The sequence below is a fragment of the Talpa europaea genome, assembly GCF_964194135.1.
Source record: "Talpa europaea genome assembly, chromosome: 12".
Taxonomy (NCBI): domain Eukaryota; kingdom Metazoa; phylum Chordata; class Mammalia; order Eulipotyphla; family Talpidae; genus Talpa; species Talpa europaea.
The window spans coordinates 55,325,086-55,341,404 of NC_140079.1; the positions used below are offsets into that span (position 1 = coordinate 55,325,086).

General features: G+C 34.3%; 1 protein-coding gene across 2 annotated transcripts in view; it reads right to left on the reverse strand.

Moving 5' to 3' along the window:
• CEP350 (centrosomal protein 350) overlaps positions 1 to 16,319 on the reverse strand; it is a gene marked incomplete at both ends in the record, with an annotated part of 100,534 nt that overhangs the window by 9,845 nt on the left and 74,370 nt on the right. For both annotated transcript variants that reach the window (XM_084251134.1, XM_084251133.1), the window contains 5 exons: positions 231 to 2,212; positions 4,360 to 4,442; positions 6,935 to 7,071; positions 9,897 to 10,057; positions 11,738 to 11,882. In XM_084251134.1, coding sequence (XP_084107260.1) covers positions 231 to 2,212; positions 4,360 to 4,442; positions 6,935 to 7,071; positions 9,897 to 10,057; positions 11,738 to 11,882 — 2,508 coding nt within the window. The remainder of the gene's footprint in view (positions 1 to 230; positions 2,213 to 4,359; positions 4,443 to 6,934; positions 7,072 to 9,896; positions 10,058 to 11,737; positions 11,883 to 16,319) is intronic.

The following is a 16,319-nucleotide window of genomic DNA, read 5'->3' on the forward strand; positions in this document are numbered from 1 at the left end:
GATTGCCAAACCAGCATAAGCCTGCCAGTGTTTGTGACAACCCAACAGTGACTACTCATGACATAATAGAGGACAATTACACTTCAGACAAAATAGCAACAAGGGCTTTACAAACAACAGTGCTCTTTATCTAATATCTCAAGAAAAGAAAAAACCTATCAGGAGTTACAGAATCAAAATGTACTACCAAGATAAAGTTAATTGACATGCTTTCTAGACAAAATACTTACAGGTCTGGGACACATGTCTGGTGAGGACATCTCTTCTTTCTCATCTTCCAATTCAGACCTTAAGAAGCAATCTAGAACACTTGGTGACTGTTCCTCTAGATTTTGGGACAGTTCTTGGGATGGCACTTTCTCTTTATCATCATCAAGAAGCTCATGATTGCTAAGCCGGATTTTTTCATTCCTAGCTTTCTTGATTTGTTGTAGTTGATTGACTGTATCCTTTACAAAGGCTTTTAGTAAATTGTCTGTCAGTAAGGTGACAGTTTCCATTTGTTGCTTTGACTTCTTTTCCTCACACAGTTGGGCTTCCAATTGGTTCTTTTCTCTGGTTAAAAGGTCCAGAAGTGGGGTAGAAAGTTTTACTGAAACTTCGGGATATAGGTTCTCTTCCTTTTCTGTAAATTGCTGTTGCTGCTTCAATTCTTCAGAAAACGTATTATCTAAAGTATCATCTTCTAAAGCAATGGAAACTTTTTCTGTGGCACCAGAAACAAGGTTTTTGTTTTCCTTTGAAGAAATCAGTGAATCCACTGAAGACTGCTGGTGAACATGGGCTTCAAGTATGCCAGAAATGTCCTGTATATTGTCAGCTTCTATTTTAAGGCTTCTATCAACTGAGGTTTCTCTATTATGCATACTAGGTGGAGATTTCTCATGAAAATATTCAATTGCATTCTTTTCTTTATCAAATTTGGGTCCTTCTTCATCTTTTTGTTCTTGATTAAAGTATTGATATCGCTCATTTGAATAAGAGTCTTCGTCTTCATTTATGTCTACATAGTCATCAAAGTTTTCTGGAATGTGAGATATTTTTTGAGGAGGAGCAAAAATGCCATGCTTCTCTTTGCACACAAAGTATACAATGCCATCATATGTTCCATTGTTATTCCCTTCAGGTTTATCCAACTCCACTCCAGCCCAAAATCCTTTAGCAAAACTAGTCACACCTTTGAATCGAAGAGTTCCCGGTTGAACATTGCCAATTAATACCCTATCACCAATGTGGAAACCAAGCAACTCATCTGCAATAGAAACTGAAGTCAGGGAGGATGATTCAATAATTCCCTGTTCATGCTCTACGTCACTACGCTCCTTACTTTTCATCAGCTCAGTAGGGGACTTGAGTTCTAGTAGCCTTTCAGAGTGAACACTGTTATGAACAGAAAAGCTTTTCTCACTGAGGCACTCACTGATTTCATCATCACTACCAAAGCTAGTGGCTCTACTTCTAAAGCTCCTTGTTCCCTGTGACTTATCTCTGCAAGACTGAGAGTCTTTCCTTAGTGACAACAAAGATGACATGTCAAAGTCATCTTTGTACAATTCAGCTGAAATTTCTTTCTTGAGAGAAGACACTTCAAAATCTTCAGAGTATGATATCTCTTTAGGAGGAAAAAGATGATCTGACAGAAGAGAGTCCCTTTCCTTTATGTTCTTTTGTTCATGAATGTCTTTTTCTGATTTGACGTTTGGACTATGATCCATGTCTTGATTTGACTGTCTATCTTTCAACTCATTTTTATGAAGAGTTTCAATAGCTAACCTAACTAAGTCTTTCTGAACATTTACAGAATCTAAAGAAAGACTTTTTGAAAAAATTTCGGATGAATCTCCCTGCTCCAGATCCAGTTTCAGTAAGACATCAGACTTTCTAGATTGTTTAGAATAGGCATCTTCAATCACACTCTTCTCCAATTTTGTATATCCTACTTCTTGTAGTTCTGATTTTTGACTGGATTCTTCAACCTTGGCATCTGACATATCCAGAATTCTATTTGGGACACTATATTCTTTGAGAAGAGGTAATGAAGGCACATTTTCTAGATAATCTCCAGATTCTGCTCTGGTTTTCCTTGGTCTAAGAATTGGAGATGAAGTCTGAAAATGCTCTTCTGTCTGACTGTCCAATTCATCCACTCTCTTTGTATACGCAGACAAAGATCTTTCTGATATTGATCTCTCAGAACCTGCCAATGCAGCATCTTAAAGGGAAAAAAAAATCACATAAAAATTATTTAATCACAATCTTTAAATTTCTGAAACCAAAGTTTAAATAAAAATCAAATCTTAGTAAGGAAAAACTCTGGTAAAATGAGTTGTTTTGGTTATCATATAAAGTAGTTTTTCCTTTAAGAGAATATACTATACTAACAATAAACAGAACATTTTAAATATGTGAAAATTTAAAGTTTGGAATAATTTCTTAAGTGTCACCTTAACTTACAAAGTGAATAAAAACAGATCTAAGTATATGGAGACACTGTTTTGTATGATTATCCTCAAATCTGCCAAAACAGAATTGTATGCCATACTGTTCTTCAGATAGAAAACCAATGAAGGAAGGACAAAGCTGCATCAACATAAACTTATGCCATTCAAAGCAACACAGATGGAGCTGGAAGGGATTATGCTCAGTGAAATAAGTCAGAAGAAAAAAGAAAAATACTGGATGGTTTCACTTACAGGAGGGACATAAGGAAACCATACCAGGGTTCAGGAAAAAAAAAAACCAAAATGACAAAACTAGCAGGCAAACTATAAATCAGAGCCATTCAGCAGGGGAGGGGGAAGAGGAGGGATCAAAACAGGAGGGAAGAGCACAAGAGACTACAGTGATGGTTCATGGATATATTGGTGGTAGTAATTTACTGGGTGGGAATAAAACCTGAAAGGTAAAATCAAACATTGCACAAAAACGAACAATGATATAAAAATATATAAATTTTAAAAATCTGCATCTACATATATATATATATCTAAAAGAATGAATTCTCCTGGGGACCTCAACTAGGCTCCTAAGTGTAAAAAAAAAAAGATAAACTATGTGTGCAAATATAGTACTTCTAAGACTAAAATTGCAAAATAAGAAAATAAGTATGATTTAATAGGCTAATAAACCAAGAATTCAAAGTTTTTAATTGAAATCTCTATTTTTGTCATAGTTGCTAGGTACACTTTTTTCATGAATTATAACTTTATTTTCAATAATTCTTATCTGTTTCGGATTTAACTATAAAAAATGTAGATAACCACTCACCTCGAGAAACAGTAGAGGATTAAAATATACATAACCAAATACAAAAACCGATTAACAGAGAATTTAGAGATGCTAATGTCATACTTAGTCATTCTAAATGAGTATCTATATACCTCAGTTTCTTTCATAAATTTGGGACAATAAGCTGATTCATATAACTTATACATGATCAATAAATCACTTTAAAATATAAAAGTACCTTAAAATATTAAATAATCTATTATTATCTTTAATATGTTCATTGTGCATGGTTATTACCCAAAAGACAAGAAACAAAAAGGGTTGAAGAGGATTTGTAGCAAAGGGAACACTTGTTCACTGTTAGCAGAAATGTAAATTGATTTAACCATTATGGAAAGCAGTATGGAAATATTAAAAAAATTAAAAATAGAAATCCCATACCCCACATCTAGGTATTCACTTGGAAAATATAAAATGGAAATTTTAAGAGACATACACCCCAATGTTTATTGCAGCTTTAGTTACAAAAGCAAAGAGCTGGAAACAACCTATGTGCCCATCAATAGAAAAATGGGTAAGGATGATGTGATCTATATACAAAATGGAATACTACTGAACTATTAAAAAAAAAAAAAAGATAAAATCCTGCCATTTGCAACAACATGGATGGACCTAGAAGTTATTAGGCTTAATGAATTAAGTTGGAAAAAAATAAATGCCATATGATTTCATTCATATGCACATAGAGAAAACAGGATTAATAAACTAAATAAAACAAATATAAACTTTTAGACTATAAGACCAATTAGTAAGACCAGAAGGGAAGTGGATCAATCAGGTAAATGGGAACAACTGTATGGTGAAGGATGGAAATAGACTTTTAGTGGTAAACTTAATGTAGTATATACACACTGATTTTCAAGGACGTACACCTGAAACGTATATTGTGCTATAATGTAATATTATTTCAATAAAAAATAAAACAAAAATTCTCTGATTAAAATAAGATTTGTTTCCTTGGTGGGGGAATTCATTTTTTAATCAAAAAGTTGTAAAGACAGAATTTTGTAGGCACTGTATAAACCCTCAGATTATATGGATACAGCATAATTACTTTTTCTAGGTACATACCAACATGTTCAGCAATAGACTCTAGGGATCCTCTAGAACGTTCTGACTCTGTTAGTGATTTCCAATTTTTTGCCGTTTCAGATCTGAAGTAGAAAAATTAATTAACAGAAATAAACTTTCTACGGATACCAAAATAAGTGGTAACAAAAACCTGCCAATTCTTTGACAATTACTTTCTTCTACTGCATAAGAGGTATGTATTGTAATCTTTGCCATTTTCATCTAGTCAGTAGCCTTTATTGTTCTTAGTAAATGATTTTGCCTCTTTTCATAAGAAAAACAGGTCATCAGGCACAAATTACCTTCAACATTTCTAACTATTTATTTATATTCATATCAATTCCAACCATCCTTCCTCCTACCACAGCAAGTAAAAGGTGTGTTTCTCACACTTGTTCAACGCAAACTATTTAAACCTTTTCTGCACCAAATCCCATATATTTCACCAGCCTTACTGATGGTATTCCTCAATTATCCATTCTCTTTCCTATAATCTCGCTATAGCCCTTCAATCTATTTTCCAACTCAGATTATAAATTTGTGTTTAGCCTCAAAATAACGCTCCCCTTTAATTCTGTACTCCACCCCAAGCTACTGTCCTCACTTATTAAGTTAACAGGGAAAGCTACATATATCCACTACCTTCATTTTCTTACTTTCTCTTCATTTGCTAAGACAAATGCTGGCTTTTACCGCTTCACAATGCTCTTTAAAAAAGTCAAACTCTAGCTTCAATCTCTTCACAATGTGCTTAAATGCTGCTAATTTATTTTTTTGTAGTTGGCCCCTCTTATTCTCTCTGAATGCATACCTTATTTGGTGACACAGCTGTATTTATGGCTTCAACCACCATCTATGTACTTATCATAACTATATATCTAACACTGACCTCTGTCTTGGGTAATTCCACTTAAATGATCTATAAAGAACTTCAAAATTACCCAAAATCATAAGCTCCCAAAAAAGAACAACTGATTTTCCATTTAGGTTAATGGAACCATGACACAACCACTTACAACAAGCCTGTAATCATCCTTCATTTGCCCTGCTTCCTTATCTAGCACTGAGATAAGGTCTCCTTAAGTATTCCTAAAATCAATCGCCTATTCTCTATTCTTATTACCACTCCTTATTTGAGACCTAGCTTAGACTACTCTTGTCCCTGCTCCTAAGCTTACTCATTTCTAAGTTTCATACTGTGGTCCGAAAGAGCGCTCCAAACACAAATCTGATGTGTCATTTTTCTGGCTAAAATCCTTCAATATCATCATTAATGAAACTATGAAACTATTTAATAGAATGCTACCTAGGATTAAAATAAAATTTATAGTGTACAATGAAAAAATGTGTGTGTAACAAAAATACACACAAACTAAGCATGAAAAATATGAGAAGGAAATATAAATAGTTACTGACATTTGCTATTTTGGGATACTTAAGTATGACATGATTTAAACTCTTTATATTATTTCCCTCAATATTTTAATAATAGTAACTGTTTATTGTATGATAGGCCCTGTTCTAAGTTAAGTATGCTAACAGTTTATTAGCCAGGTATTATTATCCCTCTTTTATAGGGACATAAATTCCTAGCAAAAAACTGAAGCACAGACTCTAGGTTAAGCAACTTGCTCAAAGTTAAAGAGCTCATTGGAGGCAGGATTCAAACTTGGGTAATAAAATTAATCATTATGAGTCTATATTATATATTACTTCTGCAACAAATAAAAAGAAAATCCAGCTTTTTTCATAAAAACCTCCAGAGACTCACATCTTCTAAAAAGTAAAACAGATGCTACTAAGAAGGAGCAGTATAAGGTTTTCACAATTGGGTTTTTTTTCCATTTTTCTTCTAACTCCAGCAACATTCTATTACGTTTAGTTTCTATGATATGCCAAGCTCTTTGTTACTTCTGGCCATTCATGAAGGCCCTTTTCTCTGAAATGCCTCATTTCTCAGTACCCCTGAGCTCTCAAACTCTAGCTCATTATTCAAAATTTGGTTAGAATATAATAAACTAACATTTTAAATATACGCTCTATATCTGCATTTACCAGCTACATAATATTCTGTCCCTGAAAAGACTCATAATTTACTGGGTTATTCACCCATTTTTTAAACAGAATTATTGCTTCCTAAGTTTCATTAATACTAAAGAATATTATAAAAAAATGTATTCATGCAAATAGAGGTTTTTCTTGGCCTATATTTTCTCAAATTAGATTTCCATGAGTGGAATTACTGAGTCAAAGGTTACAAATTGTTTTGGACTTTAAAACACTACCAATAACTTTTGGACTTTGAAACACTGCCAACTTATGGTGCTACTGAGAACAATACTAGAGAATACTATTTTCACTGCAAGCACCAGATTTCAAGATTCAAAATACATTATTGAATCTGTACCTTATTATAAATTTGATTTGTGTAATTTTACTTTAGTGAAACTAAAAATATCAACCAACATTTTTCTTTTCATAATTTAATAACATAACAGATAGCTTCTATCAAAAACCTTTTCTTATTTTTTTCTCAAGCAAGGTAGACTATAGGTAGCTTATAAAATATTTCTACCTGTGTAGTGGAAGGGGCTTGATCTTGGGCTTTTCAGAAGCTGAGGAGAACGTTTTAATTTGAGGCTTGGCTGTTGGTGATGCTTCCAAATCTCGGTTAAGTTCGGCTTCAGTTTTCTTAATGAATTCGTCATATGACTAAGTTTAGAAAAATCATAGGAGTCACTATGCAGAATTTTAAAAAACTTTTAAATTATAAAATAGTATTATCTTTATGGCAAAATAATCAACCAGTTAAAAAGATGTAATACAAAAATCTTTGTCCTAGTATCATTCTTCAGAACTCTGTAATGATATGTATATCTTCCTCAAAATAGTCTAAGAAAAGTATATAATTATAATTCTAAGTGTTCTACATATGAGGCAAATAATTATAATCCTAATATCAATTAGGAAATGATAAAATCTCAATTTTAACTTTACAGAATTTTAATATTTATAAAACAACAATCCATACCGTATCACATTTAAAAACTTTAGCTGATTACATTGTTCTTTAAAGGATGTCCTAATACTTTCAAGGTATTTTTAAGAAGTTTAGCCATCTCACTGAGTTTTAATGGCAGTAAAATTCTTAAGGGGTAAGCACATAGGAATATAAGTCATGAAGAGAGGAAGTGGTTGAGAGTAAAATACTTCAGAATTGCAAAAAAAAAAAAGTTTCCTAGTTATTAGTCATTCTGTAAACAAAATTTCACTAGTCCACAAATGTAATGCATATGAAATCTAAGGGAAATCGTCCATCTATTATACCTCTCCTTAGTTTCTTTGGGCTAAAATTCCAAGTTTTGAATCTCTCTCCCACTATTTGAGGTTACACCTGTTTTATTCAACACTGTATGTCCAGACATACTCAGTGTCTGGTCCAAAGTAGACTGCCAATAAATATTATAGAATGGATGGCTGCTTGTCCATTGTTGCAGATCACTATAACTAGAGCTAAAACTCTCACAACTCTCAACATGCACTTTCACTTTCTGCTGAACTCTGAATGTTTTCAGAAAGTAACTTCTGATATTAACATGTACTACTATATAACTGGATGGTCTACCTAGCTAGTCATATGAGGACGATGACTTCTCAAATCTGAAAACTATAAAAGGAATATAGTTCAGATATTAAATCTGTGATCAAATAAAATCCAAAAGGTTTTTCATATTAACCACTATGTATTATATATTTCTTCATCACATACTCTAATTTAAAAACCTAAATACTGAGTTTTCTTTTGCCTTTATTTAAACCATTTGACAAAATAAGCAATGAGATCCTTATGACACTTCTTCAGAAATTTTGCTGGCTGAAATATTCATTAATGAACATTTCTGAATAATGCAATTCAATCAAATAGTATTTCATTTAGTTTTCAATGGCTCCTCATCACCTACAGTAGTGCTTTTAAAACCTGGTCCTTACTACAGAGCAATTACATCCAAGTCTCTGGGAGTGAGCATAGATATTTGCATTTTCTAAAAAGCTACTTGGCTAATTCTAATGCGCAATCAGGCTAAAAATCACTGACCTAGAAGGAAGGCTAATAATCATGTTAGTTTGATTCTTAAGGTCCTGAACATTCTTTTATTAAAAAAATTTTTTTTTATTTTATTTTGCTTCATACTACTTTCCAACACAAACTTCTCAATATCTTAACCATGTTCTTCCAAATATCTGTGTAAATTATAATCCCTATTCTTATCTCTTTTATATACCTGTGTAAGATGACTCTCCAGATTTGTTAGCAGTCTTACTTTTTATGTAGAAAAGAGTGTTGAATAATAATGAGGACACAGAATTTAGAATTAGAGCTAAATTAAAATCCTAGTTTTACCACATAGGAGCCACATATACCTAGATATCATTAATCTCACTGAAGCTCGGTTTCTCATGTATAAAAAAGGGATAGTAACATCCCAACCTCATTGCTTTGAAGATAAAATGATGTCTGTATAAAGCAATGGGCTGAATTCCTGGCACAAAGACACTTGAGTATTTGATGATTAAATTAATAAACCAGAAGAGTGTGTGCTTGGTGTTACCACAATAAAGGACAATTAACAGGACAGAAATTGTGTCTAACATAGCATAACAGTACCTAAATGAAACCCACTTCCTTGAAAATTTGAAGTTGCCTATTATTGGAAGTGTTTGGGTAGAAGCTACATGATCATTCTTTTATAATGCCATGAGAAGGGATTCTTGTGATGAATAGTTGGATTTAGTTGGATTTAGACTGATTCAACAATGAATGTAGCATTTTAAAAACACCTGGCAGAATGTATATAAGAAAAAGGGAAGTAATCAGGGGTAGGAATATTTAGGAGACCATGCACATACTAGAAGCATGACGGTGCCAAATAGCCTGGTGACAGCAGGAATGGAAAGAGACAAGTAAGGAGCTTTATTATTCATTAAAAGGAATTGACAGGACTTGGTGATTAGATAGATAGGGAGAAGATATATCAAAAGGAAGAGTCACATTTAGAGTTATCAATTAGAAGCTATAATAAATAGTCCAAAGAGCATATGACTAAGTTGTGTGGCATGAAACATCACTCTACCAAAAAAAAAGGCTTTAAAGTGGTAACAATTCCAATAGCCAGAAGTATTTATCTAATGATTCTTTGCTTAAAAGAACAAGGATATCAACATTCCATTGGCATAATCCCTCTTATTTAGAAAAACAAATCTTGTTTTTAACAAATCTTAATGTAATTTTATTTATTTAAAGTAAATATTTTCCTTTAATATTTGATATTATAATACTTAATATTTCAACTTAATATTTAATGTTTTAAGCAAATGTTTGTTTAGATAGCCTCTGATTTTTTTGAGTTAGGATAAAATGTGGCACCAAACTAATATTGAAAAATCCTAATCCATTATTTTATTATAACATTAAAAACATTTTAGACTTCACATAAACATTAGCTTTGCTGTTAAATCCCTTTCCTCCTTTGTCTAACCTCTAACTGTTTGATCAGACTAGCTTCTTGGGCTTTTAGTCTTTCCTTCTGTCTCTTTTTCTGTTCCTTCTTCAACTGGTCCACAACTGATTTTCTTTTCCTCAGCTCATCCTTCAAGGCTCTTATCCTACCTTCGATGTCACTCTGGTCAGATGTAGTTTCTGAAAAAGATACAGATTCTTAATTTTAACTTAAGGATGACATTAATTCTATTAATAAAAAGCAGCAATGAAACACTCCATTTAAATAGTCTAAATGGCCATCACTAGGGAATTAGTTATATAAATTATAGAATATCTATTCTTTGAAATATTATGCAGTTATTGAAATAGTAACGAGAATGTGTAATATGGATATGGGAAAATTCCATGACTTATTTTTGCCCGAAACATAAAAAATGAAGTATAGGGGTATAGAACAGGATCAAACCCAAAAATGGGTATTTTTTACTTCTACTTTACTAAATATGTACTTTCAAAAGAAACCAGACATGAGCTCAAAAGGCATACACTCACTATGGTATCAATCTTCCTCAGGGGGCCTCCCTGGTGGAGCAAGGGGTTAAAACGTAACATATAAAGCTGTCTGCAGCCTCTGCAACACGAGTTTGATTCCCAGCCGGCCAGGGAGCAACCCACATGGCGCAGACCTCTTGTGCCTTGCCCGCTGCTCCCCTCAGCAGTGTACCTGGGTCCATCTGCCTGTTCCCCACTCTGTCTCTGGTGAATCCTCTCACCCCCCACCCCCCGCACCTCTGGCCTGTACCCCTGCTCTTGTATGCATAAATAAATATTAAAAAAAAAATCTTTCTTAGAATCCCATATACACCAAGCATTGTCTACCTAGATATGACTCCCCAAATCAATTAATTTCTTAGGTCCTTTAGTGCACAGGCTGTGCATTGTTTCATAATCAATATACCTACCACAGGATTTATAGAAGGGTAGAGGATATAGGAAAATAGACAAGAGTTCCCATTATCTATCTGCAGTAAGTACTTCATTTTTCTTCTTTTGAGACTGCTCTACTACCTCTTACCTCTCCACATAGTCCTTATTAATTCATTTTTTAAAAGATTTATTTATTTATTTATATAAGAACTGGGGCACAGGCCAGATTCGCAGGAGGGTGAGAGGATTCACCAGAGACAAGAGCAGGAAACAGAACAGGCAGACTGACGAAATACACTGCTGAGGGGAGCAGCGGGCTCGACAGGAGAGGTCTGCTGCGCCATGTGGGACCCTCGCCAGCCAGCAGGGATCGAACTAGCACTGCAGAGGCTGCAGACAGCTTCTTCACAGCGCTGTGCTCAACCACTTGCACTACCAGGGGAGGCCCAAGTCCTTATTAATTCATTTAAGATATATTTCAAAAATATATATACTATGTGCAATGCAAAGTACCTGCTAGGTCCTGGTGCTATAATTGTTAACAAAACAGTTCCTCCTTTCCAGGAGTTTGTACTCTAGTAGGAGAGACCTGCTGGATAAAATCTGATTGCAATTTATGTGCTTCTTATATAACAAGTTGAAGCAGAGTGCTATAGAATATCTAAGCAAGACACTGACACATAGAAAAAAATTCAACAATGTCTGGTGAATAAATGACTGACTGATAATGGGGATTAATACACAAGAATAATAGTATGTCATACATTGAGCAATTAGGGATATGATTAATTATCAATAAAAATTCGGTAATTATGCAACTAACCTGTCAAGAAAAAAAATTTCGACAAATGCAGCAAAGGATAACAGTATTCTAGTATGATTAGACAAAGTTTTATGACAGAAAATTCAAATACAATACAAAGAAAACAAACACCTCATTATTAGTCTCACCTGACTGTGTCATAGATAATGACTCATCTGACCAACTGTGACAGTGCTGGTGGGATTTGATAGGTAGACGACATTGTCCTCCACTCCTATGACTTCCTTTGCTAGACTCCTGCTTTGACACAGGTGTGCAGCTTTTGGGAGGTGACTGTCCAAACAGAAAACCAAATGGGAACTGTTTTGTAATACAGTAGCAAAATTCTATTTAAAATTTGAGATACTAGCTTGTTAAAGTCAACTTTATGACATAAAAAAGGGGGAAAAGTTTACAAATTATACAAAGACATCAATATTTTTTAAAGGCACAGAAAAAAAGTTGTTAAAATATATGCTTTTAAAGATGTTTATAATAAATTAGTTATTGCATAAATGATAATTACTCTTATTCCTTTTAATTTTAAAAGTGTTAAATATGGACATTTGCTATGTCTCTTCCACATCGTGATTTTATTTTTACATATATATACCTAAAAGTATAAATGCTGGATTGTATGGTAGCTCTCCATCAACTGATAAAAGATAAAGAAAATGTGGTGTGTGTAGATGGACGCATGCACACACACACACACACACAGAGAAATTCTATTCAGCTACTAAAAAGGAAGGAAATGCTGCCATTTTAACAACATTGATAGACCTTGAGGACATTACGCTAAGTGAAATTAATCAAATAGAGAAAGACAAATACTCATTTACAAGTGGTATTTAGAAAAGCCTCCAAATTCGAAAATAGAGAAAAAGATCAAATTTGTGTTACTAGGGTTAGGGACTGGGGAAACTGGGTGAAGGTGGTCAAAGGATACAAACTGCCAGTTATAAGATAAATAAGCACTGAGGATACAGTGTAAAACAGGATGACTATAGTTTACACTGCTGCAAGGTACTAAAAATTATAAAGTAAATCCTAAAAGTTCTATCACAAGGAAAGTAATACTTTTTGTAACTATAGAGGTGATACTAATCTTACTGTGGTAATTGTTTAGTTATATGCATATCAAGTAATTATGCAATAAACCTTAAACATACATAGTGCTGCATATCAATTATAGCAGCAGTGAAAAAAAAAATTTTAAAGTAGTAAATAAGAACTACTTTCATGGAAGAAGGGAAGAAAAATAGAGTTTAAGATGACTGCCCACAAAATATTGCTACAAAGGACATAACTTCTACCCTGACCATCAAGTATAAGTAAGACTGATCTGATTAATGGTTATCATCACCTCCCATCCCTGTGACTTTAGGCAAGTTTCCTACTCTGCTAAGCATCAGAGTAGGGCTTAAAACAGTATCTTAATATGATTGTAGTGAGTATAATCCACATAGGGCATTTAGCATGCTATCTGGCACTTGGTAGGTAAGCATACATATTAATTTTTTATTATAAAAATCACCTTAAGAGACACTAGTTTTTACTTCCTTGACATATTTTCTTGTGAGGAAAAAACCTAAATCTTAGTATACAATTAGATGGCAGCTATACTGAACCTCAACAATTAATCCAATCAGTTCACAGGAAATAATATACTAATTAGATTATATCAAAAGGCATACTTTGGCTATAAATTCCTGGAATGCAAGAATAATGTTGCAAGTAAATTATCTATACAATAAACCTATTATCTTATAACAAATAAGAAATCACTGACATGATAATTAGAAGCTTTTTATAATATTAAAACTCTGAAAAAAAATAAAACTCTGTTGTCAAATATGTACATAAGACATTGCAGTATTTTGCAACTTAAGGTAGAATAGGCTCTTACTTAAGGTTGAATGCCTTTCCTCTGAATCTTTAAATCTGAAAGTTTTTTCAATAGGAGAAAAGCAACACATTCTTCACATTCACAATACAAAGGATATTCCATCCTGCAATTAGGTAAATTCCTTTTTTTTTAAACATAAAGAGATTTTAACAGTGTTTGTGTTTACTTAATATTTAACACTGTTATGCTAATCTCTCTACACTTTAAAAATCAAGTAAAAAAAGAATAACAGTTAACTTTTTAACTTTTTTAGTTAAAAACTTTTTAAGTTTTTTACAAGATAGCTTTTTTTTTTTTTTTTTTAGGTGACAACAGAATGTATTTTAATATACATAGCTTCAAACACTTAAACAAGTGGCAGGGATCTTAGCGATCTCTTAACCCAACCCTAGACCCAAGGTAGGCATCTCTTTCAGGGGGAGACACTTCAGTTCCAGAGACATTCCCAGCCATTCCTGGCCCTCACTCACACCACCTCAGAGGTGAGGAGTACAGAAACTGGCTTGTGAGTTTGAGAAAATGAACTGAGTGAACTCAGCACAGCCTGCTGAGCTGTCTTTCCGGGGGTGGCCTATCTGCAGGAAGCAGCACGCTTCAAGGGCAGCTGTGCTCCTGTGGGGAGATGGGATTGAGCTCGCGTGACTTCCTCCTTCTCCCCATTCTCTTTTCCCCCTTAGACCTCATCAACAGTATTAAATGATAACAGTAGCACGAATGTACTCAATAGCACTGAGGGGTACTTATGGGCCAAGCACTGTTCTGGGTGTTGGTCACCTAATACCGCATTTGCCCATCAGTTTCATCAGTAAAAAAAACTGACTTTTTTTCACCATCTATTTTACTTCTGTGTATCTCAAAATTGATTCCCAACTCAGAAGAAGAACAGATGGGATTTATCACCTCCTCCCAGAAACCTCACACCTTGGTTAACTATTTGCCAAGCCTTCCCTACACCCCCCTCCCACAGACATCTCAGTTTCCCCTTTAGAGAGGTCAAATTGGAAAATCAGTGTACATTAAAATCCCTCTTCCCGAAACTTGCCTATTTTTATCTTGGTTCTTCTCCTAATGAGAAGGTATTCAGAGAATATCTCTGGATGATTCCTCTTCCATATGACAATTTTTCAAGTATCTGAATGTGACTGTAACCTCAATGTGAACTTTGACTGTGGACCAAGCCTCTGACCACTGCCCCCCTCCCCCAGAATTCACGTCTTCATTACTTTGAATGGAGTGATGGGAAAATGAGCTGAGTAATTCCCATGGTCTCCTTCTCCTAAAAGTCTATTGTGTCAAAGACTTTCCTCAGCCATCCTTCACAGGACTCTGGCTCTTACACTGTCCTGTCTGTTCTTCTAGAACACAGTCAACCTCGCCAATGTGTCTTAAACTTTGCTACTCAAGACCGAACTCTGCTTCAGACACAAAATACACATAGGCAGACAATAGCTGTTATTGTCCATGATGTGATAATGTGCAATCTTTTTGATTTTTTTGAGTTGCAATTCAAGTCCACAGAAATGGATTGATAGTCTGTTAATCATAGTCTTCAATTCATGCCATAGAATCATCACTGGTCCAGGTGTTGCACCTCTTTGTCTTGTTTTTATCTTATAGTCTCCCTTTTCTTTTTTTTAATTTAAATTTTATTTTTATATTCCCCATACAATTACAACCCCCTTATTTTGACCCCAATCCCTCCCCCCCACCCCCCATAGAGTGTCTCTGGTTTATAGTTGTTTGTTGATTTTGATTTTCACTTTCTTATAGCTATTCATTTTCCTGGTCCCTTATTTAAGTTTTCTAGATCCCTGCTATGAGTGAGACCATCCGGTATTTTTCTTTTTCTTTTTGGCTTATTTCACTGAGCATGATCCCTTCCAGCGTCATCCATGTTGCTGCAAATTGCATGTGTTTATCTTTTTTGAATGCTGAGTAATATTCCATGGTATATATGTACCACATCTTCTTGATCCAGTCATCTATTTTTGGGCATCTGGGTTGTTTACAAAGCTTAGCTATTGTAAATAGTGCTGCTATAAACATAGGGGTGCAGGTGTTCTTTGGAATTGATGTTTCTGGGTCCTTTGGGTAAATACCTAGGAGTGGAATTGCTGGATCATATGGAAGCTCTATGTTTAGTAGGTCAAGAAATCTCCACACAGCTCTCCATAGTGGTTGGACCAGTTTGCACTCCCACCAACAGTGCAGGAGAGTTCTTTTTCTCCACAACCTCGCCAACATTTGTTGTTGCTAGTTTTTTTAATATGTGCCATTCTCACTGGTGTAAGATGGTATCTCATTGCAGTTTTGATTTGCATTTCCCTGATTACAAGTGATGTTGAACATTTTTTCATATGCCTGTTGGCCATTTGCACTTCCTCTTCAGAGAGATTTCTTTTTAGCTTTTCTGCCCATTTTTTGACTGGATTATTTACTTTGTTTTTGTTGAGTCCCATCAGCTCTTTGTAGATTTTTGTGATCAGTCCTTTAAAATTAGTGTTGTGTGCAAAAATTTTCTCCCAGTCGGTGGGGTTTCTCTTTGTTTTTGTTATTGTCTCTTTTGCTGTGCAGAAGCTCTTTAATTTGATGTAGTCCCCAGAGAAGTTTCTTTTTAGTTCTTCTGCCCATTTTTTGACTGGATTATTTTCTTTGTTTTTGTTGAGTCTCATCAGCTCTTTGTAGATTTTTGTGAACAAGATAGCTTTTTTAATGAAGTTTAGAATTAAGGACATGTGGAAAACCTCCGTATTTTAATAGTGACCACTACTCTAATTTAGAATTAATAACCATTTCAGATCTGCCTTAAAAAGATGAAACTA